Source organism: Aquarana catesbeiana, linkage group LG07, assembly GCF_042186555.1.
Source record: "Aquarana catesbeiana isolate 2022-GZ linkage group LG07, ASM4218655v1, whole genome shotgun sequence".
Taxonomy (NCBI): Eukaryota; Metazoa; Chordata; class Amphibia; order Anura; family Ranidae; genus Aquarana; species Aquarana catesbeiana.
In genome coordinates, this window is record NC_133330.1 from 327,067,111 (window position 1) to 327,092,811 (window position 25,701).

At 44.4% G+C, this 25,701-nt stretch overlaps 1 protein-coding gene across 3 annotated transcripts in view; it reads right to left on the minus strand.

The window, feature by feature from the left end:
• Nucleotides 1-25,167, minus strand: part of UBE2U (ubiquitin conjugating enzyme E2 U) — a 67,451-nt gene extending 42,284 nt beyond the window's left edge. Inside the window, exons 1-6 of one of the 3 annotated variants that reach the window (XM_073593809.1) lie at nucleotides 25,112-25,167; nucleotides 24,882-24,955; nucleotides 20,716-20,815; nucleotides 18,594-18,675; nucleotides 15,907-15,999; nucleotides 2,030-2,127 (exon numbers count right to left, since the gene is read on the minus strand). In XM_073593809.1, the coding sequence (XP_073449910.1) occupies nucleotides 2,030-2,127; nucleotides 15,907-15,999; nucleotides 18,594-18,675; nucleotides 20,716-20,781 (339 nt within the window). In that variant the 5' untranslated portion in view covers nucleotides 20,782-20,815; nucleotides 24,882-24,955; nucleotides 25,112-25,167. Of the gene's footprint in view, nucleotides 1-2,029; nucleotides 2,128-15,906; nucleotides 16,000-18,593; nucleotides 18,676-20,715; nucleotides 20,816-24,881; nucleotides 25,041-25,111 lie in introns of those variants that run through there. The other 2 variants (XM_073593808.1, XM_073593810.1) reach the window with 2 other exon arrangements.
• Nucleotides 25,168-25,701: the final 534 nt, after the last annotated feature.

The following is a 25,701-nucleotide window of genomic DNA, read 5'->3' on the forward strand; positions in this document are numbered from 1 at the left end:
TGGAAGAATGGTCAAACATTCCCATAGATACACTCCTAAACCTTGTGGACGGCCTTCCCAGAAGAGATGAAGCTGTTATAGCTGCAAAGGGTGGGCCAACTCAATATTGAACCCTACAGACTAATAGGGCGTACACACGGTCGGACTTTGTTCGGACATTCCGACAACAAAATCCTGGGATTTTTTCCGACGGATGTTGGCTCAAACTTGTTTTGTCTACACACGGTCGCACAAAGTTGTCGGAAAATCCGATCGTTCTAAACGCGGTGACGTAAAACACGTACGTCGGGACTATAAACGGGGCCGTGGCCAATAGCTTTCATCTCTTTATTTATTCTGAGCATGCGTGGCACTTTGTCCGTCGGATTTGTGTACACACGATCGGAATTCCCGACAACGGATTTTGTTGTCGGAAAATTTTATCTCCTGCTCTCTAACTTTGTGTGTCGGAAAATCCGATGGAAAATGTCCGATGGAGCCCACACACGGTCGGAATTTCCGACAACACGCTCCGATCGGACATTTTCCATCGGAAAATCCAACCGTGTGTACGGGGCATTAGACTGGGATGTCATTAAAGTTCATGTGCGTGTAAAGGCAGGTGTCCCAGTACTTTTGGCAATATAGTGTAAGCGGCGACAGCCATAAAGTTACATTATGCACCTGTTTATGATGTCTGCACCCCATTGGAATGAATGGACAGCGCTTCCGAAGTGCCTGTAAAGCGCTTTGGAAGCGCCGCAACACGGGAGTTTTTAACCCCTTTTTTGGAGTTAAAAGCACCCCGCTAGCAGCCGAAAAGTGCCGCTTAAAAAGCGCTAGAGCGCCCCTCAAACTAGCAGTGCTTTAGTGCTGACTCGGCTGTGGCCCCAGTGTGAAAGGGGTCTGACTGTTATTTCCTTGGAGCTGTGGAGGCACTAAACGATTTTAGTGTGGCTATTTAAAAAAGTTAAGAAAAATACATTTTGATCCTGCCAGAAAGGCAGTGCCTATCAGTGCCACCCATCTGTGGCACCTCTCAGTGCCCACCAGTGCCGCCTTATCTGTGCCCACCAGTGCCGCCTTATCAGTGCCTATCAGTGCCACCCATCTGTGCCACCTCTCAGTGCCCATCAGTGCCCATCAGTGCCACTTCATCAGTGCCCACCAGTGCCGCCTTATCTGTGCCCACCAGTGCCGCCTTATCAGTGCCTATCAGTGCCACCCATCTGTGCCACCTCTCAGTGCCCATCAGTGCCCATCAGTGCCACTTCATCAGTGCCCACCAGTGCCGCCTTATCAGTGCCCATCAGTGCAGCCTGTTTCCTTTTTGCTGTGGAGGCACAAAACTATTTTAGTGTGGCTATTTAAAAAAGTTAAGAAAAATACATTTTGATCCTCCCAGAAAGGCAGTGCCTATCAGTGCCACCTATCAGTGCCACCCATCTGTGCCACCTCTCAGTGCCCACCAGTGCCACCTCTCAGTGCCCATCAGTGCCGCCTCATCTGTGCCCATCAGTGCCGCCTCATCAGTGCCCATCGGTGCCGCCTTATCAGTGCCCATCAGTGCAGCCTCATCTGTGCCCATCAGTGCCGCCTCATCAGTGCCCATCGGTGCCGCCTTATCAGTGCCCATCAGTGCCGCCTCATCAGTGCCCATCGGTGCCGCCTTATCAGTGCCCATCAGTGCAGCCTCATCAGCGCACATCAATTAAGGAGAAAAATTACCTGTTTGCAAAATTTTATAACAAACTATTTATTTATTTTCGGTCTGTTTTAGTTTTTTTTTTAGCAAAAAAAAAATAAAAAAACCCAGCAGTGAATAAATACCACCAAACGAAAGCTCTATTTGTGGTAAAAAAAATTATAAAAATGTAATTTGAGTACAGTGTAGCACGACTGTGTAATTGTCATTCAAAGTGTGACAGCGCTGAAAGCTGATAATTGGCCTGGGCAGCAAGGGGGTGAAAGTACCCGGTTAGCAAGTGGTTAACAGGCAACCTGGACAGAAGTGCTTCCAACATGGATATCAGGAGTGACTGTTGTGTACCTGGAGGGTCAGCACTACATAACTCATGGTGTAGAGAGGGTTCCAGGCCGATGGCTTGTCCAGGAAATCAACACAAGGCTTTCCAGTCCTCGGATCAACTGTTGGTAGTGAAGACATTTCAAACCTTTTTAAATCTTATTTTTATTAAAGGATTCAACATAAACAGAAGACACATAACAATAAAAATATAAGAATAACACAAAGAAACATCAGTAGAAGTGGACATAATGAGGTCAAACGTTTGGCATGTTGGATATATAAAAAAAAAAAAATTAAAGCCGAACTCCAAGCAGGCAGTAAATGCACAAAGGAAATTTATGTATTGGCGCTTTTTTACCTGTCAAAGGAATTGTTTTTCTGTCTATCCAGTTCTGAGATTTACACAGCTCTGTTGTACGGCTAACCTGGGGACCGGATTTTTCTTTATATACACCGTATATACACTAAATTGTCGAAAGTATTGGGACGCCTGCCTTTACACACACATGAACTTTAATGGCATCCCAGTCTTAGTCCGTAGGGTTCAATATTGAGTTGGCCCGCCCTTTTCAGCTATAACAGCTTCAACTCTTCTGGGAAGGCCGTCCACAAGGTTTAGGAGTGTGTCTATGGGAATGTTTGACCATTCTTCCAGAAGCGCATTTGTGAGGTCAGGCACTGATGTGGACGAGAAGGTCTGGCTCGCAGTCTCCACTCTACTTTATCCCAAAGGTGTTCTATCAGGTTGAGGTCAGGACTCTGTGTAGGCCAGTCAAATTCCTCCACCCCAAACTCGCTCATCCATGTCTTTATGGACCTTGCTTTGTGCACTGGTCCAAATCATTTGCTGGAGGGGGGATTATGGGGTGGGGTTGGTTTTCAGGGGTTGGACTTGGCCCCTTAGTTCCAGTGAAGTAAAATCTTAAGGTGTCAGTTGGGCACTCCCAACTTTGTGGGAACAGTTTGGGGATGGCCCCTTCCTGTTCCAACATAACTGCGCACCAGTGTACAAAGCAAGGTCCATAAAGACACGGATGAGTGAGTTTGGGGTGGAGGAACTTGACTGGCCTGAGGGCTCTTGAGAGGAGAACTGAGGGGAAGAGGGGGGAGAGAGAGAGATGGGGGGGAGAGATGGGGGGGAGAGAAAGAGGGAGAGAGGGGGGAGAGATGTGGGAGAGAGGGGGGAAGAGAGAGAGGCGGGGAGAAAGAGGGGGGGAGGGAAAGATGGGGGGGAAAGGGAGAGGGGAGAGAGAGAGTGATATGGGAGAGAAAGAGGGGGGATAAGGGGGGGAGAGAGAGAGATGGGAGAGAGAGAGAGACATGGGGGAGAGTGATGGGGAGAGGGCGGTAAGAGAGAGAAAGGGGGGGTGAGAGGGGGAGAGAGAGGGGGGAGAGAGGGGGGGGGACAGAGAGAGGGAGAGAGAGGGGGGGAGAGGGGGAGAGAGAGAGGGGGGGGAGAGAGGGGGGGGACAGAGAGAGGGAGAGAGAGGGGGGGAGAGGGGGAGAGAGAGAGGGGGGGGAGAGAGGGGGGGGACAGAGAGAGGGAGAGAGAGGGGGGGGAGAGAGGGGGGGGACAGAGAGAGGGAGAGGGGGAGAGAGAGAGAGTGGGGGGGAGAGAGAGGGGGGGAGAGAGAGGGGGGGGAGAGGGAGAGAGAGAGAGGGGGAGAGAGGGAGAGGGGGGAGAGAGAGAGAGTGGGGGGGAGAGAGAGGGGGGGAGAGAGAGGGGGGGGAGGGAGAGAGAGAGAGAGGGGGAGTGAGGGGGAGGGGGGAGAGAGGGGGAGAGGGGGGAGAGAGGAGGGAGAGAGGGGGGGATTTTTTTAACTTAAAAATAATCTCTTTCAAAGTTGCCGCAGGTGATTGGTACACACAGAAGTTTGCACTAAAGGCCAGTTTAGCCCCGAAATGAAATGAAATACAATGAATGAAAGGGACAGGCCAGGGAAAGTCAGGCTGGAGAGGAGAGATGATGCTGGATGTCCTCCAGCCAGGAAATAAAGGAGGGCTCTGTCTGACTTGCTTCAGCTTCTAATGCACGTTGTGAGAAGCTCACAGTGTGCGGTGAGATGAGAGGAAGCCATTTCAGTCCAGGAGAGGGAGCCGTATAACTGAAGGTGAGGTTGGAGTTCTGCTGTAAAATAAAAGAAAGTTACACACACCCTTTAAACCCAGAGGCTTCAGAGCACACTTTTGGCCGGGGATATTTCACATCCATGTTCCATTCAACAGGAACTGTCAGATATTACTCAGCGTCCCTTACGGCGGGTTGTAAATAATATCGCAATGTATATTTGTCTTTGACAAATTAGGTTTCGCCGTCCAAACAAGTATCGAGTATGACAGATCGGAATTCCCAGCAGAGTTCAGCTAATGGGGTCTGGGAGCCTAGAAACAAGACAAGTCCAATAAGGCGTAGTGTGCATGCGCGGCTATTACAGAAAAACCCCGCTAAGCGCTAATTGGTTGTTAAATGGTTCCACAACATTATAAAAAAAAAATCTAGAATCTCTGTAAAAACAATCAAAGCTTTATGTGCTTCCAACTGCCCGGTACATGTGCTTAAAATATTATTTCCACTTTTGCTGCCAAATTGGGATTCTGCCTACTCTACATGTCTCACATGTTTCCATTCACATAACTTTAAAAAGATTGAAATATTGCTACTTAACATTTTACTTGCTTATTTGTCTAAAATTTTGACCTAGTTCTCCCTTCTATATAATGTAAAAGAGAATTTTACCCCCCCCCTTCTCCTTTTTTCCCTCTCTTATCTGTATAGCAGAGTTATGCAAAATCAAAAAAAAAAAAAAAAAGATATACAGTGGAACCTTGGATCACGAGCATAATCCGTTCCAGGAGAATGCTTGTAATCCAAAGCACTCGCATATCAAAGCGAGTTTCCCCATAGAAGTCAATGGAAACAAAGATAATTTGTTCCGCATTGACTTCTATTGCATGCAATACCATATGTGGCCAGAGGTGGGGGGTGGGGGGGCGGCGCCGGAGAGCGAACTCAGAAACCCTCGGAAAGGCTTGGAAACACTCGGGAACGTAGTATTTCCAAGTATTTCAGCGTGATTCCGAGTATTTGCGAACAGCTCCGAACCGTTCCGAGTGTCACTGGCGCCCCCGCACCTCTGGACAAATGCAGTACTGCACACCCCATTAGCTTGAATTCTGCTCGTTTTGTGAGACAACACTCGCATACTGAGTCAGGATTTTTAAAAATAAAGTTGCTCGTCTTTCAAAACACTCATTAACCGCGTTGCTCATTAACCAAGGTTCCACTGTATACTCACACCCCTGGCGATCCAGCTGTGTTCTCTAGGGATCTACTGCTTTGCCACAGCACAACATCTTCTTCTGGCATCACCAGGGGGTGTCAGCTGTTTCTTCAGGGTTGTGCAGCGGCCCCATAATGACATACATGTCCTGTGCCATGTCCGCAATGGGGTGGCTGCAAAAACCAGGAATAGACAGCGAGCCCCCCTGATAACACGAAGTGGCACTCTAAAATAAAAATCACTTTTGGGTGGATTGGCCCTATAAGTTGCTGAAACGCAGAGAAGGGAACTTCATTCAAGTGTTTCCTGTAATGACCTGGGGCCCAACCTATAGCCCAGGGGCCACACATGCATCCCCTTTCGCCACTTTTTGTGTGGCCCTCTGGGCCCCTGCAAACGCCAGCCTGTTTCCCTATTGCACTGTTATTGCAGTGATTTCTAGCAGTCTCATCTAATATGTCTCCAGAAGCACGTCCTCAGCCTCCAACAACATGTTCACAGTCTCTGACCAGCTCCTGTACCCTGTCCACAGTCTCTATCTCTTGTATCATGTCTGCAGTCCCTGACATCTGCATGTCTGCAGTCTCATACAATCTGCTGTACCATGGCCGCAGTATCTGACCATCAACCATACCATGTCTGACCATCTCCAGTACCATAGCCACAGTCTCTGACCATCTCCTGTACTATGGCCGCATTCTCTGACCATCTCCTGTACTATGGCCACAGTCTCTGACCATCTCCTGTACCATAGCCACAGTCTCTGACCATCTCCCATACTGTGGCCACAGTCTCTGACCATCTCCTATACCATAGCCACAGTCTCTGACCATCTCCTGTACCATGTCAACAGTCTCTGACCATCTCCCATACTGTGGCCACAGTCTCTGACCATCTCCTGTACTATGGCCGCGGTCTCTGACCATCTCCTGTACCATAGCCACAGTCTCTGACCATCTCCCATACTGTGGCCACAGTCTCTGACCATCTCCCATACTGTGGCCACAGTCTCTGACCATCTCCTGTACTATGGCCGCAGTCTCTGACCATCTCCTGTACTATGGCTGCAGCCTCTGACCATCTCCTGTACTATGGCCACAGTCTCTGACCATCTCCTGTACTATGGCCGCAGTCTCTGACCATCTCCTGTACTATGGCCACAGTCTCTGACCATCTCCTGTACTATGGCCGCAGTCTCTGACCATCTCCTGTACCATAGCCACAGTCTCTGACCATCTCCCATACTGTGGCCACAGTCTCTGACCATCTCCTGTACCATAGCCACAGTCTCTGACCATCTCCTGTACCATAGCCACAGTCTCTGACCATCTCCTGTACCATGTCAACAGTCTCTGACCATCTCCCATACTGTGGCCAGTCTCTGACCATCTCCCATACTGTGGCCACAGTCTCTGACCATCTCCTGTTCTATGGCCGCAGTCTCTGACCATCTCCTGTACTATGGCCACAGTCTCTGACCATCTCCTGTACTATGGCCGCAGTCTCTGACCATCTCCTGTACCATAGTCACAGTCTCTGACCATCTCCTGTACCATGTCAACCGTCTCTGACCATCTCCCATACTGGGGCCACAGTCTCTGACCATCTCCTGTACTATGGCCACAGTCTCTGACCATCTCCTGTACTATGGCCGCAGTCTCTGACCATCTCCTGTACCATAGTCACAGTCTCTGACCATCTCCTGTACCATGTCAACCGTCTCTGACCATCTCCCATACTGGGGCCACAGTCTCTGACCATCTCCCGTACTGTGGCCACAGTCTCTGACCATCTCCTGTACCATGTCTGCAGTCTCTGACCATCTCTTGTGTTATATACATATACACATTCTTGGACCATCTCTTGTATCATGTCTGCAGTCTCTGACCATCTCTTGTATCATCTCCATAGTCTTTGACTATATCCTGGACCATCTCCTGTGGCACCTCCATAGTCTTTGACTATATCCTGTTGTGTGTCCGTTGTTTCTGACACTGAATGTTCACTGAATTTTATGTGCAGCCCTTTGGTGACGCACCCTTGTGGCCCCGCATATCAAGAAAGTTGACTGACACTTCTGTAATCCATCTATGATGCGCCACCGCAAACTCCCAATCTGCACACTTAAGACACAGAAGGTCGAGGTGACATCTGCGGACGATTACACCAAATCCCCAAGGAATGGGATTCTACGCTCTGCCTTGGTATGTTTTATCTCCAATTTGCATTACAAGAAGGAAGCCGACAAGTTCCTGAAAAGCAACAGTACATGACTGCGGATTATGGCAGGGCTTGTCTCTAATATTAATCTGTGTTTGCACCAGAGAAGTATCTGGAGAATGTGACACCCGAGATCGATCGGATCTTTAACCACTTCAGCTCTCCCACCTATACACCCTCTATGGACTACAGCGATGTTTACATTTTTTGCTATGGGTCTGTTTGTTCGGCAATAACTTTGTAATTATTTAATACTGTATACCAAATAATTCATATATCTTCCTCTCTCACCAAAACTCTTAATTAGTCTTTTCAAACAGCGGTGAGACGTTCAGTCTCCAGCCCTTACTGAAGAAGTCACGGTGGTGTAGCAGCCCATTCAACGTAACGCGTATAGGGGTAAGGCCAGGGGCGGACTGACAACTCATGGGGCCCCCCGGCAATAGGAGAAGATTATGGGGCCCCCAGGCAATAGATTATGGGGCCACACAGTATACACACACACACACACATACAGTATACACACACAGATACACAATATACACACACACAGAATACACACACTGAAAAGGTACTGGAGAGGCGGGGCAGCTGTAATCTTGGGATTTTTTAAAAAAACACAGATTTTTATATACTGTCCCTGGTTTTATTGAGGCTGGCAACCCTGATGGGGCCCCTTAGTGGCATGGGGCCCTCGGGCAGTGCCCGAGTGCCCGAATGGTCAGTCCACCCCTGGGTAAGGCGTTGCAGTGGCAGCGTCATCCCGCGAGCATCTTGTCGTTTCTATGCATCCTGAGCCCGCACTGCTTAAGTGCTGTGTTTGTGAGTAAAGTTTTAATGTTCTAATGAGGAAATAAACCGTTTTGATATACAGAGAGCACTAGATTTTACCTTTTCTATTAAAATGTAACAAAACAGAAAAAAAGGCACTTTGATTCTGCTTTTTTTTTTTATTTTACTTTCTGCTTTAGGACATATCCAATAAAAAAAATCCAATTTCTTCATAAATGTTGGCCTTAATGTATTCTGCTACGTCTTTGAAAAAAAATAAAAATCCCAATACGTGTATATTGATTGGTTTGAGCGAAAGTTATAGCGTTTACAAACTATAGTGTATATATATATACAGAATTTTTTTTTTTCATATGCTACTAATGGTGGTGATCAGCGACTCATAATAGGACTGCGATAGAGCAGCGGGCAATCTGACACTAACTGATGCTGGGGGGGGGGGGGGGGCTGACTAACTGCCACTGACATTACCAGTGACAGTGGTGTAGTGATCAGTCCTAATACTATACACTGTCACTGTACTAATGACAGAATCAAATGTCTTTAGCCTAGAGGGATATATGCACATAAGTGATAATCACTGTGCCTAAAAATAAAAATAAAAAAGTGTGAATACATGGACAGTGTTGAAACGTAATAAAGTGACAAATAAATGCCTCAAAACACTCTAACGAAAATGTGACAAACTAGCATCACTGTGAAACATAAATATCTCAAAAAAACATAAAAAATATATGTGAATTGAATTATAATGAATGAGCCCCTCCCAGTCAGGAGCAGTCTGCAATCAGTCTGGTGAAAGGAGCAGCCATTTCTTCCCAACAAAAGGTGACCCATCCCAACCATCCTGGTGCGGCCGTCTGAGGAGGTTTTTTGCAGACCGGATGACATCTAATGCCTGACACACAGATCCCGGGCTGGGGTTGCAGCCATCCGCCCAGTAAGGTCTCCTATTATTTAGAGACCAACATCTTTTGGTAAGAGGCAGCAGTTTTTAAGGTGGAGGTTCATCAACGCACCCTATTCACTGCAGCAAGATTATTAATATTCACCTGTCACTTGGGGATATACCTTTTCTTATTCAACCTTTGGACTATTACCAATTTTGCTTACTGCTATTAGGGACATTTTTTGCGCTTTGAAGATTTGTTTTTTCAATTCACATATATTTTTTATGTTTTTTTGAGATATTTATGTTTCACAGTGATGCTAGTTTGTCACATTTTCGTTAGAGTGTTTTGAGGCATTTATTTGTCACTTTATTACGTTTCAACACTGTCCATGTATTCACACTTTGTGTGGACATAGGAGCAATTCTTGTGTTCCACTATTTTTATTCTTATTTTTAGGCACAGTGATTATCACTTATGTGCATATATCCCTCCAGGCTAGAGACATTTGATTCTGGCCTTTTTCACTTTTTAAGCGCGACTTTTCTTATTTTACAGATTATGCGGTTTACCACTTTTTAGTCGCAGCTCAAGCAGGTTTTTTGTTAAGCGCAGTATTTTATTTCACACTGTACTAATGACGCTGGCTTGGAAGGTGTAAAGATGTAGGGCAGGGGTCTCAAACTGGCTGCCCTCCAGCTGTTGCGGAACTACAAGTCCCATCATGCCTCTGCCTATGGGAGTCATGCTTGTAACTGTCAGCCTCGCAATGCCTCATGTGAATTGTAGTTTTGCAACAGCTGGAGGGCCCCCAGGTTTGCGACCCCTGATCTAGGGTGATTGGACACAGCTGATCAGCTGGTCCCGGCCATGAATCATTGGCTGGGACTTGCTGACAGACTCCCTGTGTAAAATCACACCGGGTGTCGGCAGGGGGCAGGCAGTGACGTCTGGTTACACAGCTTTGCCTGCTCGGGCCACCCGTCTGCAGTACACTGCGGGCGGGCAGTTTGCAAGTGGTTAATTACAAATAAAATAAAGCTTGTTTTTGTTTTTCCATTTCGCACCATTTTAATGCAATGCTAAAAAAAAAATAACTAATGAAACAAATAATAATAAAAAAGGCAACTAGCAACTTGGCTAAAAGTGTCAAATCTCTAAAGTTTTTGGACAGAAAAAAAACATATTTTTTAACCACTTCACTCCTACATGTAAAAATCAACTTTTTTTTTTTTTTGCTAGAAAATGACTTGAAACCCCCAAACGTATTTTTTTTTTTTTGCAGAGGCCCTATAGAATAAAATGGTGGGTGTGGTTTGGGTTTTTCAAACGCAATATAAAAAAAATAAAACACACTTTAATGAATTAAAAAAAAAAATTAAAACAGTAAAGTCAGCCCAATTTTTTGTATAATATGAAAGATGATGTTACGCCGAGTAAATAGATACCTAACATGTCATGCTTTTAAAAATGCCTCTAACATGAAGGAAAACAGAGGGCGCACCAGCCTAGCACATTACCTTTGTGACAATTTATTGCTCTGAAGAAGAGGGGAGACCCCTTGAAACGCGTCAGCTCTGTTTGGACTTTTATCCCACGACCAATCCCATCAGCGCACTTTGCTGAATGGAGCATCTGGTGGATTTTATATATATTTTTCTTGACATATGCCTTCCAATTCTGTGTATAATAATGTACACATTTTTAAACAATAAATTTCCGCAAAGGTAATGCGCTAGGCTGGTGCGCCCTCTCTGTTTTCTTTCGTTTTAGAGTCCCTCTGGGTTTCCCTAAACTGTTGTGAGTGGCAGCACAGCCTTTGTGGTGGCTGTACCAGTGGAGACACGCGTTTTTAATCAGTCGCACAGCAACCTCTCAAGTGCAGGAGCATTGCTATTCTTTTTATGTTTAAAAATGCATCTGCCCGTGGAATGGCAGCAAACTACGGTGCTTTAAATTCTCCATGGGCAACGCTTTAAATGCCTTTACAGATTACCAGTTTAGAGTTGCGCAGGAGGTCTGGTGCTAGAATTATTGCTCTCACTCTGATGTTCGTCACAATACCTCACATGTGTGATGCGATCATACATATGCGTGCGGGAGTGACGTATGCGCTCGCATTTGCGCGTGAGCACGGTGGGATGGGGGCACTTTACATTTTTTTATTTTTAATATTTATTTTATACAATTTTTTTTTTTTTTTTAACGCTTTTTTTTTTGGGGGGGGGGGGGATTAAATTTATTGCAAGGGATGAACTTTTGTGACAGCATGTCCCGTGACAGGTCCTCTTTATGACCCCAAATCTCTTCTCTGGCCTCCCATACAGCCGATCAGACACAGAGGCAGAACCGGTGTTCTGTCAAAATGGCCAATTCATCGAGATCTCCAATCACGTCACTTCCAGGTTCCTGTAAACCATCAGTAATTGGAGATTTCGACGACTTGCTGCTTTGACACAACACCGTCGACCGTGTACACGATATTACACACCTCCCAACATTTTGAGATGGGAATGAGGGACACCTACTTGCAAACGTATGTAGGCATAGGACACGCCCCCTGCCACACCCTCTTAAAGGAGAATTAACCAAAAAAAAAAAGGTTAATTAAATCCACAAGGACTTTTTTTTACCACTACTATTCCTTTATATTTGCTTTTAAAATTTACAAATGCAGCAATTTAGAAATCAGATGAAAGGTTTAGCGCTGGGAAACACTTTTTGAAAGATAAAAAGTGCATTTTATATACAACTATATGGATCAGACCAAAATGAGGGACAAATGAGGCGCTATGAGGGACGGAGGGACATTGCTCCAATTCAGGGACAGTTGGGTGCTATGATATTATGAGCGGACATTGTTAGTCCGCTCTGATACAAACCAACAAAATGGACGCCTCCGTGGCGGCGACAACTTTTTTCCTCCATACCCGCTGTTGTGTAAAAACAGCAAATCCTCAATCTCTAATGTACTGATGGTTTACAGTAACCGGAAAGTGATGTAATTGGAGATTTTTATGAATTTGCTATTTTGACAGAACACCAAAAGTAACAAAATCCTCGTCGCTCCCGTTTTCCGTGGTTACAGAGAGAGCGGAATGATGTCAGTTTCTCTATCTCTGTCCAGGGCAGCAATTGCCGCTGGCATCATCGCTCCTGGGTTCCGCAATCAAGGCTGTTTTACCGAGCGGGCACACCTGGGCACAGCCCAGGGGCCCCAGATGCACATGAGCGATGCACAGGATCTAGAGCGAAGGCATTGGAATTGCCTCCGCTCTGCTCACTGTCACACAAAGCCCCGCCTCTTCCTAACCCCGTACCTGTGATAGACAGAATGCGGGTCCAATGCTGGGATGTGTTCTGTCTATCACAGGCGCTGGGTCAGGAGGAGGCGGGGCTGTGTGTGACAGTGAGCAGAACGGAGGCAATTTCATGTAAGCTGTAACAGCGTGCTATTCACGCTCTGTGATCCCCGGCTCTCCTCTTCCTCCAGTCATGATCCAGCCTGGCCGCCCTCAGGTGAGGCTGCAATGTTGGCACAGTGAGGCTGCAAGGGGCATGGTGAGGTTGCAATGGGGGCACGATGAGGCTGCAATGGGGGCACAGTGAGGTTGCAATGTTGGGCACAGTGAGGCTGCAATGACAGTGAGGCTGCCATGTTGGGCACGGTGAGGTTGCAATGTTGGCACAGTGAGGCTGCAATGACAGTGAGGCTGCCGTGTTGGGCACAGTGAGGCTGCCATGTTGGGCACAGTGAGGCTGCAATGTTGGCACAGTGAGGCTGCAATGTTGGCACAGTGAGGCTGTGATGTTAGGCACAATGAGGCTGCAATGTTGGGCACAGCGAGGCTGCAATGACAGTGAGGCTGCCATGTTGGGCACAGTGAGGCTGCAATGTTGGCACAGTGAGGCTGCAATGTTGGCACAGTGAGGCTGCAATGTTAGGCACAATGAGGCTGCAATGTTGGGCACAGTGAGGCTGCAATGCCAGTGAGGCTGCAATGTTGGCACAGTGAAGCTGTAATGTTGGGCACCGTGAGGCTGCAATGACAGTGAGGCTGCAATGTTGGGCACAGTGAGGCTGCGATGTTGGGTACAATGAGGCTGCAATGTTGGGCACAGTGAGGCTGCAATTTTGGCACAGTGAGGCTGTAATGTTGGGCACAGTAAGGCTGCAATGACAGTCAGGCTGCAATGTTCGGCACAGTGAGGCTGCGATGTTGGACACAATGAGGCTGCAATGTTGGGCACAGTGAGGCTGCAATGACAGTGAGGCTGCAATGTTGGGCACAGTGAGGCTGCAATGACAGTGAGGCTGCAATGTTGGGCACAGTGAGGCTGCAATGACAGTGAGGTTGCAATGTTGGGCACAGTGAGCCTGCGATGTTGGGCACAGTGAGGCTGTGATGTTGGCACAGTGAGCCTGCGATGTTGGGCACAGTGAGGCTGTGATGTTGGGCACAGTGAGGCTGTGATGTTGGGCACAGTGAGGCTGCGATGTTGGGCACAGTGAGGCTGCGATGTTGGCACAGTGAGGCTGCGATGTTGGCACAGTGAGCCTGCGATGTTGGCACAGTGAGCCTGCGATGTTGGCACAGTGAGCCTGCGATGTTGGGCACAGTGAGGCTGCAATGTTGGGCACAGTGAGGAATTATACTTTAATTCTTGAGAGTAGGTGCGAAAATTGGGACAGGCTTGTAGGGGCCCCAGTGCATTACTTTGCCCAGAGGCCCCATGATGCTGTTAAGATGGCCCTGTCCGCAATGGGAGATGGTAGAGCCGTTGAGGCCGGAGGGGGGGTTGGAATCATATTAAATTGCTTCATCCACATAAAAGAGCCATTATTTGCTATTTTAAATATATACCGTATATATATATATATATATATATATATATATATATATATATATATATATATATATATATAAAATTGTGTACAAAACAAAAACAGTGTACTGACAGAAAAAAAAAAACCTACAAATACAATCGGAAATTTTCCACAATCCCTCCGGCTGCGCCATGACAGCGTTTTCAAAAACCCAAAGAAGGCACTGAGACTAAAGGCCCGTACCCACGATCAGAAAATTGGAAGAAAAATTTGTCCGATGAACGATCTGCTGATTTTTCGTATCGTTAGTACGGTGCTTTTCGACAGCCGATTCCGAAATTTTCGGACGACAAAAACAGGATGCGCAGGCTATAAAATTTTTGTCGTAAGTGAACACAACGTTCGATTTTTGTTTTAATCAGTACAGTTTTCGTCTGGAAAAAAAAAATCGTAAGAGCAAGACTACGCATGTTCACAAACGAAAGAACACATACACAACAATTTAACACATTACATCACTTCTGAAGTTGAATTTGGTGGGACGAGAATTTTCGTATGTTGAGTAACCTCTTCACTTTCGATATGAGACTAGCATCCAACAAAAAAACTGACGAAAATTCGTCTGACAATCTGATTGTGTGTACCAGGCTTTAGTCATATAATATCTACCAAAGAGAAGGATCTGAGTTCAAATTTGCTGATCCTTTACTTCAAGAGGAACTGTAGTCTGCTCACATAATTTGTAACAAAAACATCTTTTGCCATTCTGAAGCTTCTCTCCTACCACTGTGCATATTATTTTATATATACTGTGATTCTGTACTTGCCAAATATGCTGCAGAAATCTCCCTCCACTGAGTCTGGCTGCAGCCATTTTAACTGTGGGCAGCTGAAGCTGCTGCCTGATCACTTCCTGGATTTACACAGACACACAGAGGCACACCTCCAGCTCTGCAGCTCTCGTTGGCCCTCTTATGACTCACCCCCCCCCCCCCTTCCTGGCAAACTCTCAGGAGAGTGAGAGAGAGAGAGCTGTGCATGATGTCATAAGCCTAGGCTAATGACCAGACAAAAAACAAGAAGTGGGCTGTATAAGGTATTTACTGGCAGAAGAAAAAATGTTTTAATATCCAAAGTTAAAACAACAACAAGGGCAGAAGATTTAATATATGGAAAGATGAAAAAATGATTTATGTTCCACTTTCAGTAGAGACTAGGATGACCAACTGTCCCGGATTGCCTGGAACAGTCCCGCGTTTTGCAGGTCTGTCCCGGGTACCTTCATTCCAGGACAATACATTGTCCCAAAATGAAACTGACACAGCCAAACCCTCCCGCCGATCTGGTGCCCCCAAAAAAGGCCGCCACATCGCCGCTTTACTCAATGAGAGACTGACAGTACTTTTCCTGGCCGGGAATGTCTGGAGAGGCACAATCCCCGCCCCCTGCTTGTGTTTGGAGAAATCATAAATCTCACCTCTTGTGTCTAATCACTGAGAACCAGGTAAAATGGGTCCCGGATGGCCAGGACATGTACTGTCAGTGAGTAAAGTGGCGATGCGGTGGCTTTTTTTTTACCATGATCAGTGCTTCTGGGTAGATTGTGCACCCACCGTCCCGGCTGGGCTGTGATTCCTTACACCACAAGCTGATTTTTGGGAGGGGGGAGGGGGGCTGTCCCTGAATGGCGGTTTGGAAATGTGGTCACCCTAGTAGAGGCACATGTGTCTGATTGTTAATGGCTTCACATACTGTATGTAGCTAGAACTGAAGGGAGCTTAGAGCAGCATTTCCTCCCGGAGAACGAAGCATTTTAACCCTTCCATTACTATAGTGTTATGGTAACATTTGCATCTAGGCCCTCCTTACTATTGATGATGTTCTTACCATTGGGGTGAAATGGGATAGTGTTAAATGTTACAGCCGGGGGGAAGTTGTTGTATTCTTCTGTGTATGACAAGGAGACCTGGAGAGCAGCCCCTGGGAATGAAAGGAAAATAAAAGATTTGCAGTCAATTTCTTAAAGTGTAAAGCGCCCCAGCGGCACCCCCATCGGACCGTTTTCATCAGGCGCTTTGCTGCTCTGGTTTGTCTGCTGGCCGGATTATCAGCTCAGCAGCTTGTCCTCTTGAACAGCGATCGTTCACAGGAGTCCAGAGCTGTTCTATTAGCTCTATGTGCAGAGGAAGAGAAGGTCGGAATGTTTTCTATTTGACAGTCATTATCCATAGCTGCTTTTCCTCCAGAAAAATATCTGCTGACAGAATTTTAGTTGAATCTCCTCTGAAGCCGGTCTCTGGCCGGCACTGAATACTCATTACATCATTAAGAGGAGTTCTACTGTATTCCCACCAGAAATTAAAGGGGAACCCTAATCCTATCACAGCCAATTCAGAATGTAGCCATACAGTAGAACACGTATGTTTACATGTGGCATTTCACATGATAAGGTGTGGTGTATTACGGCAGCCTATTCATTGTGAAGAGAAGAGAAAAGAGGGGATAGATAGATAGATAGATAGATAGATAGATAGATAGATAGATAGATAGATAGATAGATAGATAGATAGATAGATAGATAGATAGATAGATAGAGATGGATGGTTTGAAGGACGGATGGCTGGATGGAAGAATGAATAGATGGATGAATGGATGGAATGAAGGATGGATTGTTGGATGGATGGATGGAATGAAGGCTGAATGGATGGATGGATGGAAGGATGAATATATGGATGGAAGAACGAATAGATGGATTGATGGATGGATTGTTGGATGGATGGAATGAAGGATGAATAGATGGATGGAAGGATGGATTGTTGGATGGATGGATGGATGGATGGATGGATGGAAGGATGAATAGATGGATGGAAGGATGGATTGTTGGATGGATGGATGGATGGATGGATGGATGGAAGGAAGGATGAATAGATGGATGGATGGATGGAAGGAAGGATGAATAGATGGATGGATGGATGGAAGGAAGGATGAATAGATGGATGGAAGGATGGATTGTTGGATGGATGGATGGAAGGAAGGATGAATAGATGGATGGAAGGACGGATTGTTGGATGGATGGATGAATGGAATGAAGGATGAATAGATGGATGGAAGGATGGATTGTTGGATGGATGGATGAATGGAATGAAGGATGAATAGATGGATGGAAGGATGGATTGTTGTATGGATGGATTGATGAATAGATGGTAAATAGAAAAATGCATGGACGAATGGATAAATAGCTATATGGATGGAAGGATGGATGGTTAAATGGTTAGATGACTGGACGAATAGATGGATGGAAGGATTCATGGATAGTTAGATGGATGGACAGATGGATAGATGGCTTGAAGCAAGGATGGTTGGATGGAAGGCGAATGGAAGGATGGTTGGATGGAAGGATGAATAGATAGTAGATTTTTGGATCGATCAATATAATTTTTTTGGTGCTGATACGATACCGATATTTCGGCCACCTCTCAGACCAATAGCCAATATTGTGTGCTGATATTCTGTACATTCAAAAAAAGTTTTTTTGGTTTGTTTTTTATCACTGTTATTACTGTCATAAGGAATGTAAACATCCCTTGTGACAGTAATAGGCTGTGACAGGTCCTCTATATGGAGAGATCGGAGGTCTATAAGACCCCAAACCCCTCCTCTACACTTGAAGGTATTCAAAACGTCAAGATCTGCGTTTTTGAATACCTTATATATTTTTTTTAATTGCGCCTTTAACATGGCAGTAATCTGGGAAGTGATGTCATGACATTGCTTCCGGGTTACTAGTTCCGAGACCCGAATGAAGCATCGGCTTTGTTAAGGCCCGCGGCCAGCCGGCAGGTTGCTCGGGCCTTCCGGTTGGACGGGGGAGCCCAGGCAGGAGGCTGCTGCTGAGCCGCATCGGTTGTTATTATAATAAAGCCGACCGTCCGCTCTAAAGAACGGGGTAAAACCCCTTGAAGTAATATCGGTAATATCGGGTAGGTTTGTGCCCGATACCGATACTTCAAAAAAAGTGAATATCTGCCGCCGATAATCGTTCGATCCCTATTAGACCGTAGATGGATAGATGGCTTGATGGATAAATGGCTGGATAGATAGATGGTTAGAAGGTTGGATGGGTGATGGGTGGATAAATAGATGGGTGGAAGGATTAATGGATGGTTAGATGGGTGGATAAATAGATGGGTGGAAGGATTAATGGATGGTTAGATGGGTGGATAAATAGATGGGTGGAAGGATTAATGGATGGTTAGATAATGGATAGATGGATGGATGGCTGGAGGAATAGGTGGATGGAAACCTAGAGGGATAAACGGATAGATGACCAAATGAGTAGGTGGGTGGAAGGATAGACACAGATAGACAAAGTAGACTTTTTGATACCCAAAGCTCTCACAATATGTAAGTGGCCTTAAAAAAAAAAAAACATTTCCCTTCTAGTCTACATACACCATCCAATTGATAGACAAAGTCACAATAGGGCACCTGAGCAAATACAATTTGCCCCCCTCAGCTATTTTCCAGGTACAAACACACGATCGATAGAGAGAGAGAGAGAGAGAGAGACAAACCTTCCCAAATGGAGTCCTTCAGCCCTTGGATCTTGGCTATCCATGTCAGGAAGTTTTCACTTGCTGGTCTTACAGAAATACCCTAAAATACAAATGATTTCTTTATATCAGAACAATCACTATAGGAATGACACACATTCCTGATCTATACACACACATCACTTTATTTTATATATTGCCCAGATGTTACTATGTGGATAAATGAAGTGATCAAACATTGGAAACACATTTTTATTCTGTGTATGTGAATTTCTGTCCTCCGTGTATTCCCCACACCGGCCATTTTTATAGCCATGTCTATTTCTGAATAGGAGATACTCCTCAGATGCTCCAAGATTTATGCCCCGTACACACGATCAGAAAATCGTACGGAAAATACCACTTTCGAAGCGATCGTACGATAATCGGATCGTTAGTACAGAGCTTTCAAGAGCCGATCAGGACAGTTCATCCGATAGTATTCTATCGGACATGCAGGAAATTTTTTTTTCGTACGATGCCAGATCGTACGATTTTCGTTTAATCAGTACAGCTATCGTTTCGAAAATGCAGTACAAATGCATTACAACACATGACATCACTTCCGAATTTTATTTCTGTCGTGCGGGAATTTTCGTGACTTTAGTAAACTCATCAGATTCGATCTGAGGTCAGCATGCAATAAAAAACGGACGATCATTTGTCCAATAATCTCATCGTGTGTATGGGGCATAACTGTATTTACTAAAGAGTCACTAGACTAAAACCAACAAATGTGGCATTTAATCTGGCTCAGAAGACAACATTTTTATTCCAGCATTGATCTTGTGTACTTTACTGTTAGGTCCAGCTAAATCTGCCGACACTCCTGGAAGTGTCGAATTCTGCAGAGTCTGATGAGGGACGCAGTACTGGAACAGACAAGAGGTCGGAGATGCAGGCAGAGATGCAGAGGGGCAAGTATATTACTTTTTCTATTGTGGAAACTGGCCTTAAAGTGTTACTAAACCCACAACAGTAAAATCAGTCTGTATATGCAGCACAGCATGCTTGTTATACTTACTGTGGAGATTAAGGGGTTAATCTTCTGCATTGTGTAAAAGGGCGGTTTGATCCTGTATGTACAGATCCTCCCACCTCCTGCAATGTCTATCTGGGGAAAGTCAGCTAACACACAGGCAATAGCCAACCTGCACATGCTCAGTTGTGTCTTTTATGCTGGAGAGAACATTTCCTTGTTCTCAGAGCTAGCCAGGTCACATGATCTTGACATCACACATGTGGGCGTGTATACAGGCTGTAGTGAAAATCTCCTCCTTCCTGAACTCTCAGCACTGGAGAAACTCTGCGGTTAATCACGTAATTGTGGTATTCAGATCAGCGAAAAAGGTATATAGTGGCAATATTTTAATGTAAAAAGAAGATTTATAAGCTGTGGGAACTGTGGGGGGGGGGGGGGGGTAGATGAACTATTTTCATATTACTGGGTTTAGTAACGCCTTAAGTTTTTTTGAGACTTGACTGCGTAACTTTAAGAACATTAGCAGTTGGTTTTACTTGTTGCCTTGGAATTTTGCGACTCTAAAGATTAAAGTGGTTGTGAGCCCTCACATATACCCAGTGAAGTGACTGTCCTCAGGTTATACACAGAGGCGACACAAATCCTCCTACATAAGTTGTATCTGTTTATCTACAGTATTCTCTTCTCTATATCCTGTTCAAAGTGCAGAATTTATAAGCTTGTCTGATAGTTCAGAATAATCGGGGCGGAGAGCTAGAAGTTATACTCTGCAGAGCTCAGTGAGGAGAGCTCTGAGAGCTGATTGGAGGGAAGGGACACACACACACCCCTTCATGCAGCACACAGGAACAGAGCCGAGGCTGCCAATTACAGGCTGTGTGCTGGAGCTTCCTCCCCTGTCACCATTTTTCTCTTGATGTCAGGAAAAACTGTCAGAAGTGATTCATGCTGATCGCAGAGGAACAAGGCAGCAGACAGAAATGACACTTAGTGCTTTCAACTGAAACAAGTACACACTATAGAGGGATGTGCTTTGTTCATATTTCATGTCTGAGGTTTACAACCACTTTTCTGTTTTTTGCAATGCTATTATACATCTCTGATATATAACTATATACTCACGTAGAGTGGGGTCTTCTGCAGATCCTCATAATCCCGTTCCAATAGAAGGTAGGCTCTTGAATGCATGACTGGCACTTATGGAGTAACGAGGGGGTCTCTGCTGATAAATTTACAGAAAACAAACGCTAAATTCCAGGCAGATATAAAAGACACAAAATAACGCAGCTCTAAATTCATTTCTACAAATGTATATTTCTTTTTTTAATGCAGAAGTTCTTGAATTTGACCTGTATCAGCCTCCTGCAATCCCTGTAAAGCAGAGCTCCGACTGGAATGGGGGGGGGGGATGCAGCACAAGGATCCAGTCAGTTATTCAGCTGTTCTTGTGAGCTAACAAGGAGCATGCTGATTGGAGGACAGAGCAAAGTGTCAGAGAGATGAACTCATCGGTCTGCTGCTTCTGCTTTACCTGTCCAATCACAGACAGGGGCAGGGACAAGACCTGTTTCTATTACTTTTCTGCAGCAGAGAAAAAAAAGACAGGTCTGCCCTGACAGATGGGGATGTAAAGTATGGCAGGGCTGTGTAATTCCCAGGACTGGAAGGGCATAAATACAAATCCTGTGCCAGGTAACTTTACATGTATTCCATCCGCTTTTATAGCTGTATGCTCAGAGCTGAGCTTTAAAATGGAACTTCCGTCATTTTTTCATCTTTCCATCTATTAAATCTTCAGCCCTTGTTGTTGTTGTTTTAAGTTTGGATAGTAAAACATTTTTTTTTTCTGCCAATAAATACCTTATACAATCCTCTGGTAAAAAGCCTAGGCTTATGACATCATGCACAGCTCTCTCTCCCACTCTCGTGAGCGTTTGCTAAGAAGAATGGGGGGGTGAGTCATAAGAGGGCCAATAAGAGCTGCAGAGCTAGAGGTGTGCCTCTGTGTGTCCGTGTAAATCCAGGAAGTGAACAGGCAGCAGCTTCAGCTGCCCACAGTTAAAATGGCTGCGGCCAGACTCGGTGGAGGGAGATTTCTGCAGCATATTTGGCAAGTACAGAATCACAGTATATATAAAATAATATGCAAAGTGGCCGGAGAGAAGCTTCAGAATGGCAAAGGTGTTTTTATTACAAATTATGTGAGCAGACTGCAGTTCCTCTTTAAGTAGCAGATTTGTTTAAGCAGATTTGCCCCATTACACCTACATGTGTTATGATTACTGAGGAATGAGGGGGTTGAGCTATTATTTGGAGTAATGTGTTGATGTCAGTGTGGCCCTACAGAGTTAATTCCGCTCAGGGGCCTATGGGAGCGCGGGGCTGCCAGCTACACTACAAGGCGGGGTGGGGGGGGCGTACGTCTCAGGGAGCGCGGGACGTCGAACGTTTTCATGCTTGTTTTGTAAATTGTATTAGTCACTTATCATGCCCGGCTGCCCCTCACATATGGGAACGTTCTGGATTACAAGCCTTAAACGAGAGGCAGATTTAGAGGCACTGCACAGCCCGAAACAATCAGGAGTAAATAAAGAACCGTTTTCATCAAACAAATTAGTGCGGCTGCATCTTTATAATCACCCAGAGACAAGAAAATAAACCAAATTCTTCTCCAGCCTGCAATAATGATCTACGTATAATGCCGCATCCTCCACCACTTCCTATTCCACCTTCTGTCCGGCTGACCGGCACTTATGTTCTGTATTTGGCTTCAAGAGAAACCATCACATGTTTAATGTTCTGGCCAAAGGAGTTAAAAATCAGGAACACAGCTGCTGACATGACCTGCCTTTATCTTCTACAGAGGGGCCCAGGAGGCCCCTTGTGAACTGGAAGTGCTGATCTGCATATGGGGAATCCGGCTTCAAAGCTGGAGTTTTGGCATCGCCCAGTGTGAGGCGCTATGCCACTAAAGAGGTTTACATTATGGGGGGGAGTGAGAGGGAACGGACGGGCCGCCACTGACCCCTTCCCAAACAGTGTCATTAGTACAGTGACAGTGCATATTTTTTTTAGCACTGATCACTGTATTAGTGTCACTGGTCCCCAAAAAGTGTCAAAAGTGTCAGTTAGGTGTCCCGATTTGTCCGCCGCAATATCGCAGTCACGCCAGGCTTGCCAACCGCCAGTAAATTTACTGACAGTTTGTAAAAATCTGTGATTTTTTTTACAACTGCCTGTAAATATCAGGGGCTGATAATTTCATGCTGTGTTGACTTTTTACATGTAAATCAAGCAGATTACTTTGTTCTAGGTATTGTCAGTGTTTCCATATCATGTTTATACTGTTCAAATATTCACTGTGTTAGTTTTCAATAGGAGTTCTGTCATTTCTCAGGTTGCCAGTAAAAAAAATGTGCTCCGCCAGTAAATTTTCCATGTTTCGTCAGTAAAAAATGCTGCGGGAGGTTGGCAACCCTGAGTCACGCTATAAGTCGCTAATCGCCGCCATTTCTATTAAAAAATAAATAAACACAAATAAATAAATAAAAAAATCTCATAGTTTGTAGACGTGATAACTTTTGCTCAAACCAATCAATATACGCTTATTGGGATTTCGTTTTACCAAAAATTTGAAGCAGAATACATATTGGCCTAAACTGATGAAGAAATTCCATTATTTTACTTTTTTTTTATTGGATGTGTTTTATAGCATAAAGTAAAAAAAAAAAATTTATATATATATATATATATATATATATATATATATATATATATATATATATATATAATTTATTTATATATATTTATTTATTTATATATATATATATTTATATATTATATAATTATATATTATTATATATTTATAACTTTTTTTTATTGGGTGTGTTTTTTAGCAGAAAATTCATTTTATTTTAGTTTTTTTTTCAAAATTGTCAGTCTTTTTTTGTTTATAGCGCAAAAAGTTAAAAACGCAGAGGTGATCAAATACCACCAAAAGAAAGCTCTATTTGTGGGAGAAAAAAAGAACATAAGTTTTATTTGTGTACAGGGGCGCATGACTGCAATTGTCAGGTAACTACATGCCGACCAGCACACGACGATATATGCCAGCACAATGGCATGGCTGGGCAAATGGACGTACAGGTACGTCCCCTTTAAGATGCAGCATTGTGGGCGCGTGCATGCCTGCCGCGTGCTTGGTGACCGTGACCATGGGTCCCGCGGACTCGATGTCCGCCAGGAGCAGGAGAACGGGGGGATGCCTATGTAAACAAGGCATTTCCCCATTCTGCCTAGTGACATGACAGAGATCACTGCTTCCTTTCATCAGTAACAGTGATCACTGTCATGTGAGTGGTAGCCCGCCCCCCTCTACAGTTAGAATCACTCCCTAGGACACACTTAACCCCTTCATTGCCCCCTAGTGGTTAACCCCTTCCCTGCCAGTGTCGTTTACACAGTAATCAGTGCATTTTTATAGCTCTGATCGCTGTATAAATGACAATGGTCCGAAAATAGTGTCAGAAGTGTCCGATGTGTCCGCCATAATGTCGCAGTCACAATAAAAATCGCAGATCGCCGCCATTACTGATAAAAAAAAATGAATAATAAAAATGCCATAAAACTATCCCCTATTTTGTAGACGCTATAACTTTTTCGCAAACCAATCAATATACGCTTATTGCAATTTTTTTACTAAAAATATGTAGAAGAATACATATCGCCCTAAACTGAGGAAAACATTTTTTTTATATATATTTTTGGGGGATATTTATTATAGCAAAAAGTAAAAAATATTGCTTTTTTTTTTTCCGAAATTATCGCTCTTTTTTTGTTTATAGCGCAAAAAATAAAAACCGCAGAGGTGATCAAATACCACCAAAAGAAAGCTCTATTTGTGGGGAAAAAAAGGACATCAATTTTGTTTGGGTACAACATCGCACGACCGCGCAATTGTCAGTTAAAGCGACGCAGTGCCGAATCACAAAAAGTGCTCTGGTCAGGAAGGGGGTAAATCCTTCCGGGGCTGAAGTGGTTAAAATAATGCAGCGTCGTATCGCAAAAAAATGGCCTGGTCATGAAGGGGGGTAAATTTCCAAGGGTCAAGTGGTTAACATAAAAAAAATACTTGATCTCAGGTCCACTTTCGGGTTTTTAGATCCAACCTGCAAACAAAAACGCTACAGTTTAGCAAAACAACCAAAGTACATATTTTTAGTCCTTATGCTGCATATTTTGCATCCGAGAATTCCCACAGTAATCCTAATTTCAACTACGGCACTTACCTGTATGGAGATCTGTGCTAATCCTCTTCCAATGGTTCACATGGTGTCCCTGGATTTAGTATGCCGATGTTTTCCTGTGCGGTTCATACAAAAAAAATGTAACTAAAAATATAAAATAAAAAATAAATAAAAATGTAATATTTAGGGCTGAAGGGAAATGTATTTTTTTTTTTTTTTTTCAGTAAAGATATTACAAAGTTGTTTTGCATGTAACTAGAAGAACTCCCTACAAAGCAATGGCCGGTGTCTGCTGTTCCTCTCCATTGTTTGTGTTGCTATAGCAGTGGCAGTCACATTGTACAGAGGGTGGAATATGAAGGTTTAACCTCATCATGCCCGATCGTTGTGGCTACACAAATAGATTGTATAAAAGGGATACAAATGTTACCCCAAGCTTCAAAAATAATATTCATTTAATATTCAATTTTAAAGACCAAACTCTTTTTTTTTTTTTTTTTTTTTTAGTTTTGGATAGAGGAGTAGAGAATAGTCAGAACAGCGTTTTTCAACCTTTTGTTTCGAAGCCATTTTGTTCATTTTGCGCACACATGCTTAACCACTTCAGCTCCGGAAAGTATTTACCCCCTTAACGACCAGGCCATTTTTTGCGATACGGCACTGCGTCGCTTTTAACTGACGATTGCGCGGTCGTGCGACGCTGTACCCAAACTAAATGTATTTATTTTTTTCCCCAATAATAGAGCTTTCTTTTGGTGGTATTTGATCACCTCTGCGTTTTTTATTTTTTGCACTATAAACAAAAAAAAAAAGACTGACAATTTTGAAAAAAACAAAACAAAACAAAAAAAAACAATATTGT